Genomic DNA, 15,301 nt, shown 5'->3' on the forward strand with positions numbered 1-15,301 from the left:
TATTGAAGGATTTTAGTTTCAATTTGTGAAAAGACCAAGGTTAAAATTTGGCGAATACAATACAAATACAAAATAAATTGCCCAAGAACTTATATTAATTACCCCCCCCCCCCCCCGTGGTCCTAAGTTTATAGGAAACTGTTTTCGAATGATATCCTTCATAAAAAATTAACGAGACTTCCATCATAGTTTCTTGATAAGCAGCTTTGTTTGCATTCGTTCTATTTCAGGAAGTTTTGCAACCTTGAACGTTTCTTCTCAGGATAAATGCCCTTTTTCTCAAAGCTTGCACGAATTCCGTTTCAGAGGTCATTAACATCCATCTCCCCCTCCTTTTTCCTTTCCACAAATATCTCTCCCTCCCTTTGCAATGCTAAATGTAGAAATGCAAGCTCCACTTCACTCTTGGGGTGGGGTCGCGACTTCCCGCTCTTCTCTGTTCACAAAAGTAAACTCTAAAAATCGCCATTTCCTTTGATTAGATATAATGCTTGTCTTCCATTTGAAAATCAAATGAAAATGCGTATGCATAATGTTGCAAATTAATCATTAAGTTTTTCTCTTTCCAAATTATAAGCAAACAGTTCAACTTTTGTTAACTATGAAAAAAAGTTAACATGTAATTAAAGTGTTTAATTTCCCCTTTCCCAACAAGCACAGTTGGAGTGAGAAGGTGACTAAAAATTTGGAAATTAATAAATCAGGTTCCGAAATTTCGTAAGTTTATATTTAAGCTACTTCTCAATAACGCAAGTAGTATGACTGAAAATTGGACATTAATAGTTTGTAATTATTAGAATATCTCTTAAGACTCAGCATAATAGTTGTTAAACTGTAAATTAAGTGTATTTTGTATCTCAAACCTTCACTATTAGTTAACTGTTATCCACCTACAACTTAAGATATGACTAAGTTCTCTGTGGGAGCTATTTTTGTGAAACTGTCAAGTCCAAATTAGTCGATGGCACACCTAACTCACTCAAGCAACAGAATTCATTCACTTGTTATTCTGTTCACAAGTCGAAAAAAAAAAAAAAAAAAAAAAAAAAAAAAAAAAAAAAAAAAAAAAAAAGGAAATATACAAAAAAACCAGTCAACTCAAACGTAGTTGATTAGAACAACAGTAGATTATTCGGAATTAAAACTCAACCGTTGTAAACGGATCTGGACCATGATAATCCAATTATCAACTAAAAATCATGCCCAATGGAATGATTATAATTCAACAGCTGCACTTTAAAAAAAGGCCACCAAGTTGGTATAGTACATGCTTGGTATGGCAAGGATATTAATGAAAATCTTTGGTTATTTTCCAATGGAAATACTTTTGAAAAAAAAAAAAAAAAATGGAAAAATCGGCTGTTACGCAATCACAAGATCTTTGCCTTTAACTTGGTAAAATGGTTACACAGATTAAAATATAATATGGTAAAAGGTATTGGTCATCTGATGTGCGTACACATGCAAATGTGTACGCACTCATTCACTAGCTAGATTTCAGCTGTGGTATCAAGTCATTTTCGATTTTGGGAAATGATGACAAGAGGTCATTTCATTCGCCGGTATTATAAAAGCTCGTTTATTAAAAGATAAAACGTGCGTTATTTATTTTGCTAAATAAGTAACAGATAAACACTTTTATAAGTTATATTTTGAAATATGAACTGAAGATCACAATACACATACTGATGTTTTAGATCCCACATAAAATGTCGGTATACATATTTTCTTTGATATTGAATTAGCGTAGTACAGCTCATATTTCAAGGGTTGTGGGAAGCAATTCTTTAGGAACGCTACTGATAACAGCAAATACGATTTTGAAGTACCGGAAAGGAATGAAGTCATTTGCTAAAAATAAGTTATTATATTTCATATAACAAGGTAAGGAAGTTTACTGTTTTTCACCTTTCTCAAAACATTCTAATCAAACAGCTGTTTAATATAAAAGCAAATAACTCTTAATCCAGTAATTCAGAAAGAAAAACGATTATTGTAGTAACTGCGATCTCAAAAGTTGAAATACAAGAAAATGAATATTTACCGCTGCAGTATTCATACGTTTATTTTTTCATATACTGAAGCGATGGCATTTGATAAATCAACCAGAAGGCATTTTAGATTTTATTTTTGAGAACACTGCTCTTCAAGTATTTCTACATATAGCTTATGAATAGTAATTACTATTCGAAGTCCGAAACGCTACGAAAACACGCGCACGAAATGTTCCATTGATATTTTTTTTTTTTTTTTTTTAACTGACAAGGTTTGCATGTAAGAGTAGCTCAGTCAGCAGGGCAAACCCGATTACAAAAGAACTATCCTCGCTTACCGGCCTGATTGACCGCGTATTTAGAATCTCCCTTCTCCAATTTAGCTGGAATCGCTGCCCAAGTAGCTAAAGTTCTAAGCTTGGTATAGTATGCGACTTATTCGGGGTATTCTCAGTGGGTTCGGCTATTTTTCTGGGATGAAAACTGCTACCTCCTTACAAGACCCGCTAACCCATCTTCAGATACATATTAGAGAGAAAAAAAAAGTGCATTACCTCTTTAGAAATATTTCTGAAGAAAAAAAAAAGTAGCCAGTTTCAGTTTAAAATATTGCGTCATACTTAAGCATAGTTGGATGGTCCATTACTTATTACGTTACCACTTAAGTAACAGACGGATGCAAATACTTCGAGTTTCAATATTTATGTATTCCAATCAGAACAAGCGAAATATACAAAAAACTCAATTTCGCTTCACTGGGACTGTTGGATAAATGAACAAATATAGTTCAGAGTAAGATAAAATACAGAACCGAAACTACAAGAAAAATGATATCTGAAGATAAAATGAGAGATCTGCAATATAGATCTATACGGAGCTCAATCATGGGCAGTAACAAACATCTAAATTGGCAGCATTGGCATTTAGATGATTGCTGAGAATATCATTAACATCAAGTGATAGAACTCATGAAAAAAATTTAGATTAAGAAACCAAAGTAAATATTTTTTTTTTTTTTGGTTACATCATCCTCAATAAAAAACAGTCATACTACTAATCATGAAAAGTAGAGCTGAAGGAAAAAAACTGGGAAGCAAGAGAACGTGCAGAATAAGGTCATGCTTCCTCCCTGTTTAATAGCTACAGAAGAATATGCCATAACTGTTGCCCATTTTCATTAAAAGACGACGCTGAAACAACCTTTATACATAAAAGCTGCTGCTGCCAAGTACATTTCAGTAGCAACACAGATTAGTTTTGAATAAAACGTGAATACCGGCCTGATCGGTAGCATATCCACTCTCCCACCAACAGGCTGCGGGTTCGAGTCCCGTTGACAACGGATGTTCCTGTAGGAGATGAATTTTTTCACCAAGTGCGAGACCACAGCCCTGTTTTTACTGGTGACATTAAGTTACTTTTTTTTTTCTTTTAGAGCAGGGTTTCCGGACCAGATAAATAAAATGTACAAAAATAATCAAAAGAGAAAAAAATGCTTAGCCAACCCATGGTACTATAGCTTTATAACCTTTTGTGGATCGGAGCCACAAAAATTGGGAATAAGATTTCCAATTGAATACTACATTATTTTGCACAAAAATGAAATATTAAAACCAAGAAAAGTGAAGAAAATAAGGTATTGCACGCCATGATTGTGAACTACCATAAGTGCCCATTGTTATGAGAATTCAAAAATGCTGCCACTGAAATTATGAGTTCTGTGAAGTAATGATTTCTTTGCAGTAATTCCACTCGCAAAGAACCAGCAATAACAGCTTGCGTTGGGTGGAGTGACGTGCTGAATTCTTCATGAACGAAAGATTACGACAGTATCAGAAGTCCCTTTAGTTATACCGATGGCTCCAATATCGGGTTTGTATTCGCTTCCCTATTTCCGTCCAAATGATTTTTTTTGTCGGCGTCCCGAAATGATACACTGCGAGGAAAATATAGAAAATGATTAGCCTTCGTCCCTTTATGATACGTATGTCCATCTAGTTATGACTATGAACAAGGCACGGAGTTTGTTCTAGTCATTCTTAATACGTCAAGTAATTCCACCCTTTAAGCTCAAACTCATAAGAAGTGAACTAGGCTTAATTATAAGAATTAAAGTACTGACTTTTTTTTTTTTTTTTTGCGAACATATTCTTGTTCAACATTAGTTAGCGGTATCGCCAGAATTTTTTTTTTTTTTAATATTCCAAAATAATAAAACGAGTGAGACACTAAATGCTTCGAAAATGTCACGTATTTATACTTTTTTGTAATCAACTCAATTCGAAATGGATGTTTCTCACAATTTCATAACACATGAATAAACAAATGGGTTGTGGAAGTTGGATGTCAGTTACAAGGCAACCGTATTTTATGCTGGTTCGTGCCTGTACGTTAATTTAGTCCAAAGGTGCGATTGCCTAGTAATCCTGAGGTTATGTAGTGTTGAAATGAATGATAGGGAGCAAGATGTCTTATTGCAAAGATAGCAAGCTTTACAATAAGTATGCGATCGCTTAATGTTTCGAGGAAATGTGCAGGTAATTGTTATTACAAAGGGTGGGGGGGGGAGAAGCGATCATTAGATGTCAATTCACTGTCTGAAGATAAATTAAACAAGTATACTAATATCAGTTACACAGTTACAAGAAATCTTATATTAAACGTTCTATGATAAAAACGTTTCAAATAAGCAATTTGGTATTATTAACCATAAAAAATTAGTTATGAACAGTGAAAATAAAGGAACTGATTAACAGAGCTGTAGATCGTTTTAAATTGTAATAATACTGAAACAAAAAAAGAAAGGCTTTTGATGAGTAGACTAAGGATTACTTATCAAAATGAAGACTTCATTCTTGAAATATTTCACCGATGCTTGATCCATAATTAATTGTAAAAAAAAATTGATTTTTTAACACACCGTTCATCCATTAGTGTTGTGAATGGTAGTTAAGTATTTTCTTACTTGAAAGAACATCTAATTAAGTGAATATTTCAAGCAATAAATTAACAGTATTTTATGATTTCATAAACTTTTATATTTAGTCTTTTCGGCCATCCAGAAACAAGCAATCTTGAGAGCCCAGGAAAGCCATAAGTTACCCACAAACATTTTTACAACAGTGAGGAGAAAAAAGTTGCCGCCCACTTGGTTGTTTTGACTTCTGCAGTTATTTTCCAGCTTCTTTGTTTTGCTTAAGTTATCTTATCTGAATAATCCAAGGAAACCGAAGTCTCTTTCGACGATCAGTTCTACGAAGAAAATTTTTTGGATATTTTCTACTTAATACATTTCGAAATTACGATTTTAAAGAAAATTTTATAATATATATTATATAAAAAACTCCCTCCTAACGAAATGCTATTAGATGAATGAATGTCTATATCTGGAAGGTATTTCAGCTATATACAGGACTATAGTTAGTTATCAGCACAAAGAGTAACTTCACTCAAGTCAAAACAAAAACAGTTCAGCTGTATGAGTCACTTTTCGCTGCAGAGGTTAATGAGTTATGTTAATACTCGTGGAGGACAAGCACATTTGGCATCTGTCGTCGTCTTCCAATTGTTTGCCATCCTGTTTGTAAGCCAAGCTAAACAACGCTGACTAAGGTAACCTTATAGGAAAAGTTTTTTTCATTTTATCTCTCGCATATATAAACACGTTTTGTTTTAGTGCTGACAGTACTTGAACCGATGTTTCCCTGTAGTCTTTCTGCTAGCGCTTCGTTTACTAGCACTTATCACAAGTCCATGACCATCGCTTTTATTCGAAGGAATGGCGTCCTGTCGCACTGCTGTCTGTAGTCGTTAGGTTTAGTGATTGCGATGTCTTAATCCCTTTCACCGATTATCTGTACTCAGTTTACTGAAAATAATCAAAATTTATGATTTTTTTAAGGTAAAGCAGTAAACTTTTACCTGTCAATGTTCCAACCTGCACGATTCCTATGCTAACGTTTTAATTCACTTCTACCTATACTACCTTACCTATTTTTGAATGCCGCACTAAAACACAAGTGAATACGATGATGATTTGAAGCTTTTTATCTACCGCACCCATATCCAGTCATCGTCCATTTATGAAGCATTTACAGGTTCATGGAAGTTCAGGTGAATGTTGGAAACGTGCATAGTCGGAACCCAGACGTAGCCGACCTCTGTCTTAAGAGAATAAATTAAACACATCACACAAAAAAAAAATAAAATAAAATAAATAAATAAATAAAACACCTGATCGCTACTACAGTAACAAGAACAGTCGCGCCCAGTCCACTGAATAATATAAACTAGACGCATCTTTCCAAAGGCGAAAGGTGCAAGTCAGAATTTTGTCTTTTAAAGCCACTCCCTAGCACCATATGAGGAAGAAAGGTAATTGCTAATGAGGAAAGAGGATAATTAGCATCATTTATGGTTGCAGAAAAATCGCAATTCCTCCATCATTTATATCCCAAACATTGTTGAAGAGAAAAATGGAAGCTTACCTTTGGAAACTAGGTGAAGTATTCTCCGTTTGTTTTCCTGGCAGTAGGGTTCACTGACTACAACCAACAAATACGAGCCCGTCAATGGCGAAGAGGTAGGGTCGCCTGAGTCTTGCGGTGTTGGCTCCATGTCACTGGGAGGACTGTAGCATGCAACCGTACTCCAGGCTAGGTTGATGACAATGTGCGCTTGCGCTGTTTAGTGCACCGCAGACTGCGGTAAAACAGGGCTGTCACGTGAGTTGTACAATGCGCAGACTCTATACCCGGCTTCTGCTAGACAGACAGATAGTTAAGGGGGTGCAGCCTGGAACTCGTTGCCTAGGTAACCGATGGCAGAGCTCGTCTCGTCTCGTCTCTACGGTGGCGTAGCTGAACCGCGGTCAGGTGAAACCGCTGGCAGACGACAACAAGACAAAAGCTCAAGCTGTGCAATTCCCCCTTGACTCCCCCACTTCTCTCTCTCTCTCTCTCTCTACCCCCTCCGTACAATGAATCACCCAACATGCCGTTCCGCTGGAAGTTTTTCACGAAACTTGCCCCTCGTGGACTGACCTTTTCTCTCGTGTTCATTCACCGGGTTCCACCCAGGTGAACAATAACTACCTCCGGAAACTGTCGAGGGTCACTCTCTCCCTCTTTTCCTCCCTCCCGTATGGAAAGGAATGAGTTCTTCATGAAACAGATGGTAACCTCTAATTCGTGGATTGTTTTATCGAAGATGGCAGGAAAGGAACACCTCGAGAGCGATACAAAACGCCGTTGGTTATTACAGATTGTTGAATAGATCACAGGACTGAAATAGGAGTAAAGTATATCACGCCACACAGCGTTTGAATCTTCGTTCCTATTGTTAGTCACCTTGTAGGATACTAGCAAATGGCATGATGAACTTTCTTCACTTGGATGGACACGATCATATTAATTACTATATTAACGGTATATATATATATATATATATAAACATTCTGTTTGCTGGATTCGGTAATCGCATGACTTGTCGAACAGTCACTGCAAAACTTGTGCTGCTATTTACGATTTAAGCATAATAGTGATGGCTATCATCGTGCAGATTTAGGTGGAAATATAATCTGTTTTTAAAAAATGAAAGCTGTCTACTTTGAAGTGCATATATTAAACAAGTTTGCTCCGGGAAAAAAAAAGTGCTCCAGAATGAAGGAAGATGGTAATATCGTGCCGTAAAAGATTTATATCGGAATTGAAACACGACCTACTTTGAGGGAAACTATAAAACATACTTTAAACAGAAGTCGATTTCCACACACACACACACACACACACACACACACACACACACACACACACACACAAACACACACAATGACTGCTTTAATTGATATTGATATTCATTGCAGAGACTTATTACATGCAAATTGTTCAGAGATATACTAGGTAACGACTCATGCCTAAGAAGCAAAATCCGGCGCTCAACTAGTTTGTAATAAAGAAAGATTTTTGAGCAGAAAACTCCAGTAGATTTTTCATTCGTGAAACGAAATGACATCGTGCAAGCAAACCAAAAATACAAAACATACACAGACAGGAACCGTGTTCTATTTGGATCACCACTGTACTAATTTAAACCACAACCAACAAAGAAAGACTTTTTTAAAAGTTCAATACACAAGAGGCTACAAGTGGCGCTCCACACACACACACACACACACACACACACACACACACTTCTGAAGACTTCTGACGTTTATTCTTTAAAGAAGCAATTATGTGTAGACTAACTCGCTACTAAAGGTATTAGTAGCTACAATTAAAATAATTAGCACGTAATCAGAAGCATCTCTGAGACGAAGTGCAAACACTAGCTTTTAAGAAAGATCGTAGTCGATTGGACTTTAATTCTATTTAAAAATAAGAAACACCTAAATTAGCTTACAAGGTATCGGCAGCTGCTACATGGGACAGATTTATAATGTTATTTGTAAATAAAAGTGAAATGTTCTTAAAAGGAATATTGATAACATGCTCTACGCAAGAAGACCAGTCTGTCCCTAAGATTCCTGCAAATTTGTGTGATTCGAAATTTTTATCTTTTTCAATAACTTATTTGTTTTAGGATACTTTAGGAAAAATAAAAACTTGTCTTTTATAGTTAGATTTGAAGTGTATAAACGTGTCTGTAAGCATTTTCTTATGCGAAAGTTTCTTATAAACCTTAGGGAAAAGGATTTTTTTATTTAAATTTTTCTTAATTTTTAAAATTCAGTTTTACCTAGTCGGGAAAATTACCCTGGAGACCAAACATGGAACTTTTTCAAGGCACTTCAGACCTCCAGTAAGCGGAGCCACACACTGGAAGATGAAGTTCATAAAGTCCATCTAAAGACAATCACATACATCCCTGCCCACTGTGGGATTCGAACCAACAACCTGTTAGTTGGAGTGCAGATACGTTAACCACTCGGCCAACTAGGCTGTCGAAAGTTATGTTAAAATAGCTATAACAAAAAACATTTTCTTCTGTTTGTCTGGGATCTGTAAAGTGAAAGAAGGAAGATACAAGTGATTAAACCAGTTATTAGATTAGAAAGTAATATCTGTGATAAAACTACACGACACTACTACCATCAGTACACAACGCCATCTACCGTCCACCGCTACTAATAGTATTTTTTTGTCTGTAAACTGAGTGTGCTCTCTTGGTGTTTTGTCTGTATGAAAAACCGAGTTTCCGGGCGAAAAAAACATGCTACCTCCGTATAGGATCGGCTGACTCACTTTCAATCGAAAAAGTCCACATAAAATGTTTGTTTTGATGAAACGCAGGTCATTTGAATCGAAGAGAGCAATGTCCCGTTATTCTTCCAATTGCACTACGGGGAGCTTATTTAAGTCGATAAAACTGCATTCCAAATTCCAGATTATTTTTTGACATACTTCTGATCTAATCTTTTTCGAAGTTCTAGGCGCATGTCAAGGCCAAGTAACTTTTCTCCATAATAAACCTAATTAATCCTCTCTACATAGTTTGCTGCACAATTCTTTCAACTGCGTGTGTTCTTTAACAGACGAACAGAATTTTAGGGAAACATCCTGCTCGTATGAGACCGGATAACTCATCTTCAGTTGAAAAGTTCTTACGAAAGATTTCTGGCATTCCAGACAGGATTCAGACTAAGCTCTTTATAAGGAAAGAGTACATCATTTCTACCGACTGAGGTATAGCGGGACCTTTGACATTCTTTAATGCTTGAAATGCCTTTTTATGGTAACATTAGTATTGAAACATCTTTTATCCCAACAATCTGACCGTCGTTTTCTTTTAAACCGCATTTAAGTAGTATTCTAAATTTTCCCTTTCAGGCTCCAAAAAGTATGGTTTAATTATCTTCGATGAGCAAATTCACATCACAGTTGAGATGACGTTTTCACTTTAGGAGTGCAGAAGCAAAGGTGATTTCAGGTAATTTTATTTGAATAGACAATCCTGCAATAAAAGTTCAGACGCTTTCTTTTGTCATCATCAGAAAAAGCTTGAAATATCTGTTTTGTAGAGGAAAAGTAATTTTTCTTCTCATTAGTGCACCATCGCTGATCACTTGCTGTTAATTTTTCTTTCCTTCTTTTTTGTTGGATGACCAATTTTTTCTTTTTATTTAGTTTTTTAGGGTTCTTAAATTCAATTATGAACAACTGAATAAAGGAGAGAAAAATTGAAACGTATGTTTTCCTGATGATTTTGATATTTTGTGGGTTAAAATGAAAAAAATATTATGATATCATAAGGTGGGTCTAGAATTTATTCAGTATTAGGAGAGAATAATGTTCCAAAGTACAGAAGTAGACGGAATGAAAGAGGAGTGGGGAATGAGAAGTTAGTTCGGTGTATTTGAAGATGGACCGTCAACAGATGTTGACCCACAGTTCCTCGTGTGTTTATGAAAAGGAAGTAGAAGAATAGTAGTAGCCAGGTTAGCGAACAGCTCATGAAAATACTTATCCTGTAAACGAGGCATAACACAGACTCTATGCGAACGTGACTGGAGTAACTCTGTGTGAAAGAGGATCGCTGGATTTTCCTCCTTTTTTATGCATGAGGCCTTTTTAGAAAGGATTTTGGTAACCATCCGAAATGTGAGAACAGTATTCTAAGGTAGGACGGATCTGGAATTTATATACATCTGGGATCTGTTAGTTGAGAAGTAATGTCGGGAAAGGACAGCTGATTTATTGTAGGAGGTGGAGGCTATAGATGTGATCTACTTATGTCAGGAAAGGCTAGAAGTGTATATTAACCCAAGAATAGAGATATTATCTTTCTTGGAAATTTCGGATTATCAGAGATGAAGTGTATTATTTATTTGATATAAGAAAGGACTATAGTTTGGTAACATTCAGATTAATGGAGTCGCCTTCGTCCCACTGAAATATGGCAAGGAGATCAGAACTTAAGGCATTGGTTTGAAAGATTAGTCTTGAGATATTTGAGCAAGATTTGTCAAATGAAAAAGAGAAATGGATTGTAGTAAGACTAGCAACACTATGATGATTTGGGATTAGTTAGAAAAGGTAATTTATGAACAGTAGAAAGGACCTGACGAAAGTACAGAGTCCTGGAGTTTGCTGGCGTAATCCAGAGTCCTGGAATATGCCAGCATGGGTGGGAAATCTGAAAAAGTAAAATAAAGTCATCTGCATGACATGTAGAGAACGACTAGATCAGAAATAACAATTCACTCGCAATCAACTCAAGGGAAACCATTATATAGCAGTTCGGTAAGTTTGCCTTTGTGCTACACCAGATCAAATGACGTGTAAATATTTAGAGGATTGATCACACGAGTTTTTACAAGCTGTCGCGACTTTGAGGTGCATCCCATGAGGGACTGCATCCCAATTCTATGTACATATGGCATGTACATAGAATTGGGGTGAAGAGAAAAAAAAGTGAGGTCCACTTAGCTCGAATATGAAACGGTTATTTCAGCTATTCAACTGCACCTCAGAGATCGTTATCTCCCGAATTTATCTTTTTTTCTGGCCATTTCATCTATACTAAAGCAGACATTCTCTATTAAACTTGGAAGAACTCATCCTCAAGTTTTTTGCATTGCTTATATAATGTAATCATGTCACCAGCTTCACAGAGAAAAATCAGTCTGAAACAGCCTGTGACATGTTAACACTCGTTTATGGGATTTCTGCAGTGAGGTTTAGGGGGGGGGTGATTGCTACGGGGGGATGCTATGTTTGCAGTCCACTTGGTAAATATCAATAAAAGAGGTTATGGCCTCCATAAAATTTGGAATATAGATATGAGTGAAATGAAGTGGCAGTCCTTGTTACCTGAGAATATTTAATCACATCATTCAGACACTAAATCTTAATTATTGCCAGATTTAATGTTTAGTAGTATCCAAAAATATGTGAACATATCGCATCAAGAACAGATGGAGGAGAGAGTACTTTTAGACTTAAAAATGCACAGAACATGCATTTCCGCAAAAATCTGGTTAACAAAAATTTTACACAGTCAACTACAGAAGTCAAACTAACTAAGACCATGAGTCCTGTATAACATGTCTTTAAACTGCGTGTATTTCCCTGCCGGTTTCCTCAATTTTGGAAGATGAAAAAAATTTGTTTTGTGAGAAAACCCAGCCTCTTTAAATAGGAGTCATCGTTAACCCACCTTCGGTTGAAAAACCTTTACTAAGGTTCTTCGATTCGTAGATAAGATTCGAATCCAGGCGTTTCCAAACGAACGACAGATGTTTCGTTGTCCTTGCGACTGCGCTTACAGTGCCGCAATCACGAATTCAAGACCTTCACATCTAATACACAAATGGGATGTGAAAGTTTTAAAATACAAGAAAACGGGAAATAAATAGATGCTATCATGAAAAATGCTTTAAAATACATTTCATATGCAAAGATAGATGTAGGTTTATAATATCCAATTTTTGTTGTTATATATAAAAATAAAAATGTAAGAATCATTTTATTCTGAAATAATTTGAGGTTAAGCATTATTTCATATAATATATCACATCATGTTTACATTCTGAAATCGGTGAATCTAATGGAAATAATGTTCAAAAGTGATTTGAATGAAGTCGTGATACTGTAGAGGATTCGCCATTTTTAATTAAATTTGCAAATCCGTTTCTTTGATATTATTGCATCAATAAATTAGTATGAAAATGAGACGCGCGTGGCTTATGGCCTGTACTATGCGTGAGGTGATTTTATGGTTCAAATTTTTGTTCGATAATTACACACCATAGTGATTCTTGTCTAATCAACAAGGACAGTGTCTCTCATTATTTCTTTGGTTTATCAAGCTATACTTTCATTATGTTTAAGTATGAAGCATCGCCTTTTTAAAATTGTCTTAGGGAACATGCTTATTCTTCTTCTACTGAAAAACAATACATTGAAATCGACAATAAAGAACAGTTTAATTCCAGTAAAGGGAATGGAAAATCTTCTGTATGAACTAAAAGCAAAGTTTACCTAGAGGCCACTGTAGATGATTCATGGACAACCTCCTCTGGATTCGAGAGTGAAAAATGTCTGCATATACCCATCTTTGCAGCATAAATGTTTCCCAAATAAACGTATGATATAGTTAACGTAGGGGAACTCCCCCCCTTTTTTTTGATAATACAAGGTAATTAACATTTTTGTCAATTTATATTTAAAGTAATATGTACGAATATATCTCTTACACACGCGCGCGCGCGTGCACTCAAGCACACACACACCACAGATTCACCATCCTTTGTGTAGTATTGAAAATCAACTCTATTGGGGTGTTCCTACAAAGAAGAACCCCATCCATCCTAACCATATATGTTATTCTTCATTTTAGATGGTAGATAAATTTCATTACTTGTGTGAAATCACAATTATTCTTTATTGGAGGTTTGAAGCGACTGTTTGACCTGGATCTTCTATTTTTTTCCCCTTTCGATTCAAGCACAGCAGCAAACTTTACACAGGTAAATGGACAGTAGTAGTAAATAGACAGCACCACTCACCCTAGCTTCACCAGGGTGAGTGGTGCTGTGATCATTCACATCATTGCAGCACACCAGCAGTTCAAAATGTCGGTTTTTAGATGCACATACGAAGCTGAGAGTGGAGACTGAATTCTTCACTATGGAAGATGTGAGTCCAACAGAAATCCATACGTGTCCGAAAAATGTGCATTGAGAAGGTACTGTTCATCAGTGCCTTCAATGAATAAACTCAGATCGTTTTCGCCCCGCATCTACACTTCAGAGCATCTGAATACAAATGCTACTTCAAAGTTTTACCTATGAGAACGAATTCTTAACGCACGATTCCATAAACCTAAAAATCTGCATTTAAAGAATGATAAGATATTATAGTCAAAGAAGTTTCGTTTAAAATATCGTGAACATCTTTTTCAATGTGATTTAAAAGTTAGAACAGTAGCACAAAATGACAGAAGGACTGACAATACAGACATAAAATTATGAGCTGTGAGAGAGCGATGCAATTTAACTAAAGTGTCCAATGTTCAGCAAAAGGCATATATTAAAAAAAAAAAACTAACACCGATGAGAAGGGTTAAGCAACAATACTTCCTACAAAGGAGAACAACATAGTCAGTCGGATCTGTTTTCAGATTGGACTTTGTAGTAATGCTTCGCAACTTTTCTTATGGTCTTTTTATGAAAAACCTACTCTTAAGTAGGACTAGTTTTTTTAAATATATTATTATAATATATATATATATATATATATACATATATAATTTTTTTCAGTGTTTGTTCCTGCGTTGAAGTGATACTATGCTCGGCAAGTCCTCAGATTGTTTCGGATTACGTACACGAATATCTCAGAGATTTGTGTACGTAATGTATTTCTTATATTCTTCGCTACAAGCCAAGAATATAAGAAATACATATCTTTCAGATCGGCCAAAGTGAGATAGACTACAGGCGAAAACTAGAAGAAGAACTTTGCATAATCTAATAATAACGGAACCTTTCGGGACGGAATGCAACCGCAAGATCAAGAGTACTGGCTACTTTAACGATGCCCTTACACATGAAGGATAGCCACACTTGAACTCTTGAGAGGTTAAAGATAGAATAGTCCTTTTTGCGTTTATAGCCTTGCTAATGATTTAATTTCAGTATTCGTAATAGGCTCAGTGATATTGAATGCATTAGATAGAAAGATTTTATGTGCTCTTTTTTTCTTGTTGTTACAAAGCTGACTGCAGTGCTAGCAAAGAGAGTAAGCTTGATGGACGACAGTCCTTATTAGCGATTTCTGACATGAACAATGATGAGGTACATCACGAATACACTCAATGAACAGTCTTGATTGCTTTAGTTGTAATTCAACCAACTCAACCTAGTAAGCGTGATTTATCTTATTCTGGAAGACCAGCGGATGTGGTCGCGAGGAACATTATAAATACGTCAAGTACCATGAACCTTAACAGTGTGGGTTTTCAGAGCATGTGCTATCACACACGCACGCATACCAACTTTACCAGAATAAAGCTAAACTAGAAAAAAAAACAGCTATATTGTATACAATAACTACAATTACCTAAATCCGATGGAAAGATGGAACAAAATTTTTAAAAAGTTAACAAATAAATACCATCGAATCAAGGTGCCTTACACGCAATATATCATTAAAATGGAACAGGTATAAAAATTGCTTGACAATTTCATGAATGAAAGAGGAATTACGACTAGCAGAATTTTCATAATAGTGTTACACCAACTGTGTCATGCAAAGGTAATACGTAGATACCATATCAAAAGTAATACCAACCAAATAATAATAATATTA

The 15,301-nt window shown here is 35.7% G+C and overlaps 1 protein-coding gene across 1 annotated transcript in view; it reads right to left on the reverse strand.

The window, feature by feature from the left end:
• LOC150099723 (uncharacterized) overlaps positions 1-6,611 on the reverse strand; it is a 102,026-nt gene extending 95,415 nt beyond the window's left edge. The window contains exon 1 of the mRNA XM_090403484.1: positions 6,482-6,611. Coding sequence (XP_090259610.1) covers positions 6,482-6,611 — 130 coding nt within the window. The remainder of the gene's footprint in view (positions 1-6,481) is intronic.
• Between the last annotated feature and the right edge of the window lie 8,690 nt (positions 6,612-15,301).

The sequence above is a fragment of the Typopeltis vanoorti genome, chromosome 14 (genome assembly GCF_054136105.1).
Source record: "Typopeltis vanoorti isolate ZY-2024b chromosome 14, IOZ_Tvanoo_1.0, whole genome shotgun sequence".
NCBI lineage: Eukaryota > Metazoa > Arthropoda > Arachnida > Uropygi > Thelyphonidae > Typopeltis > Typopeltis vanoorti.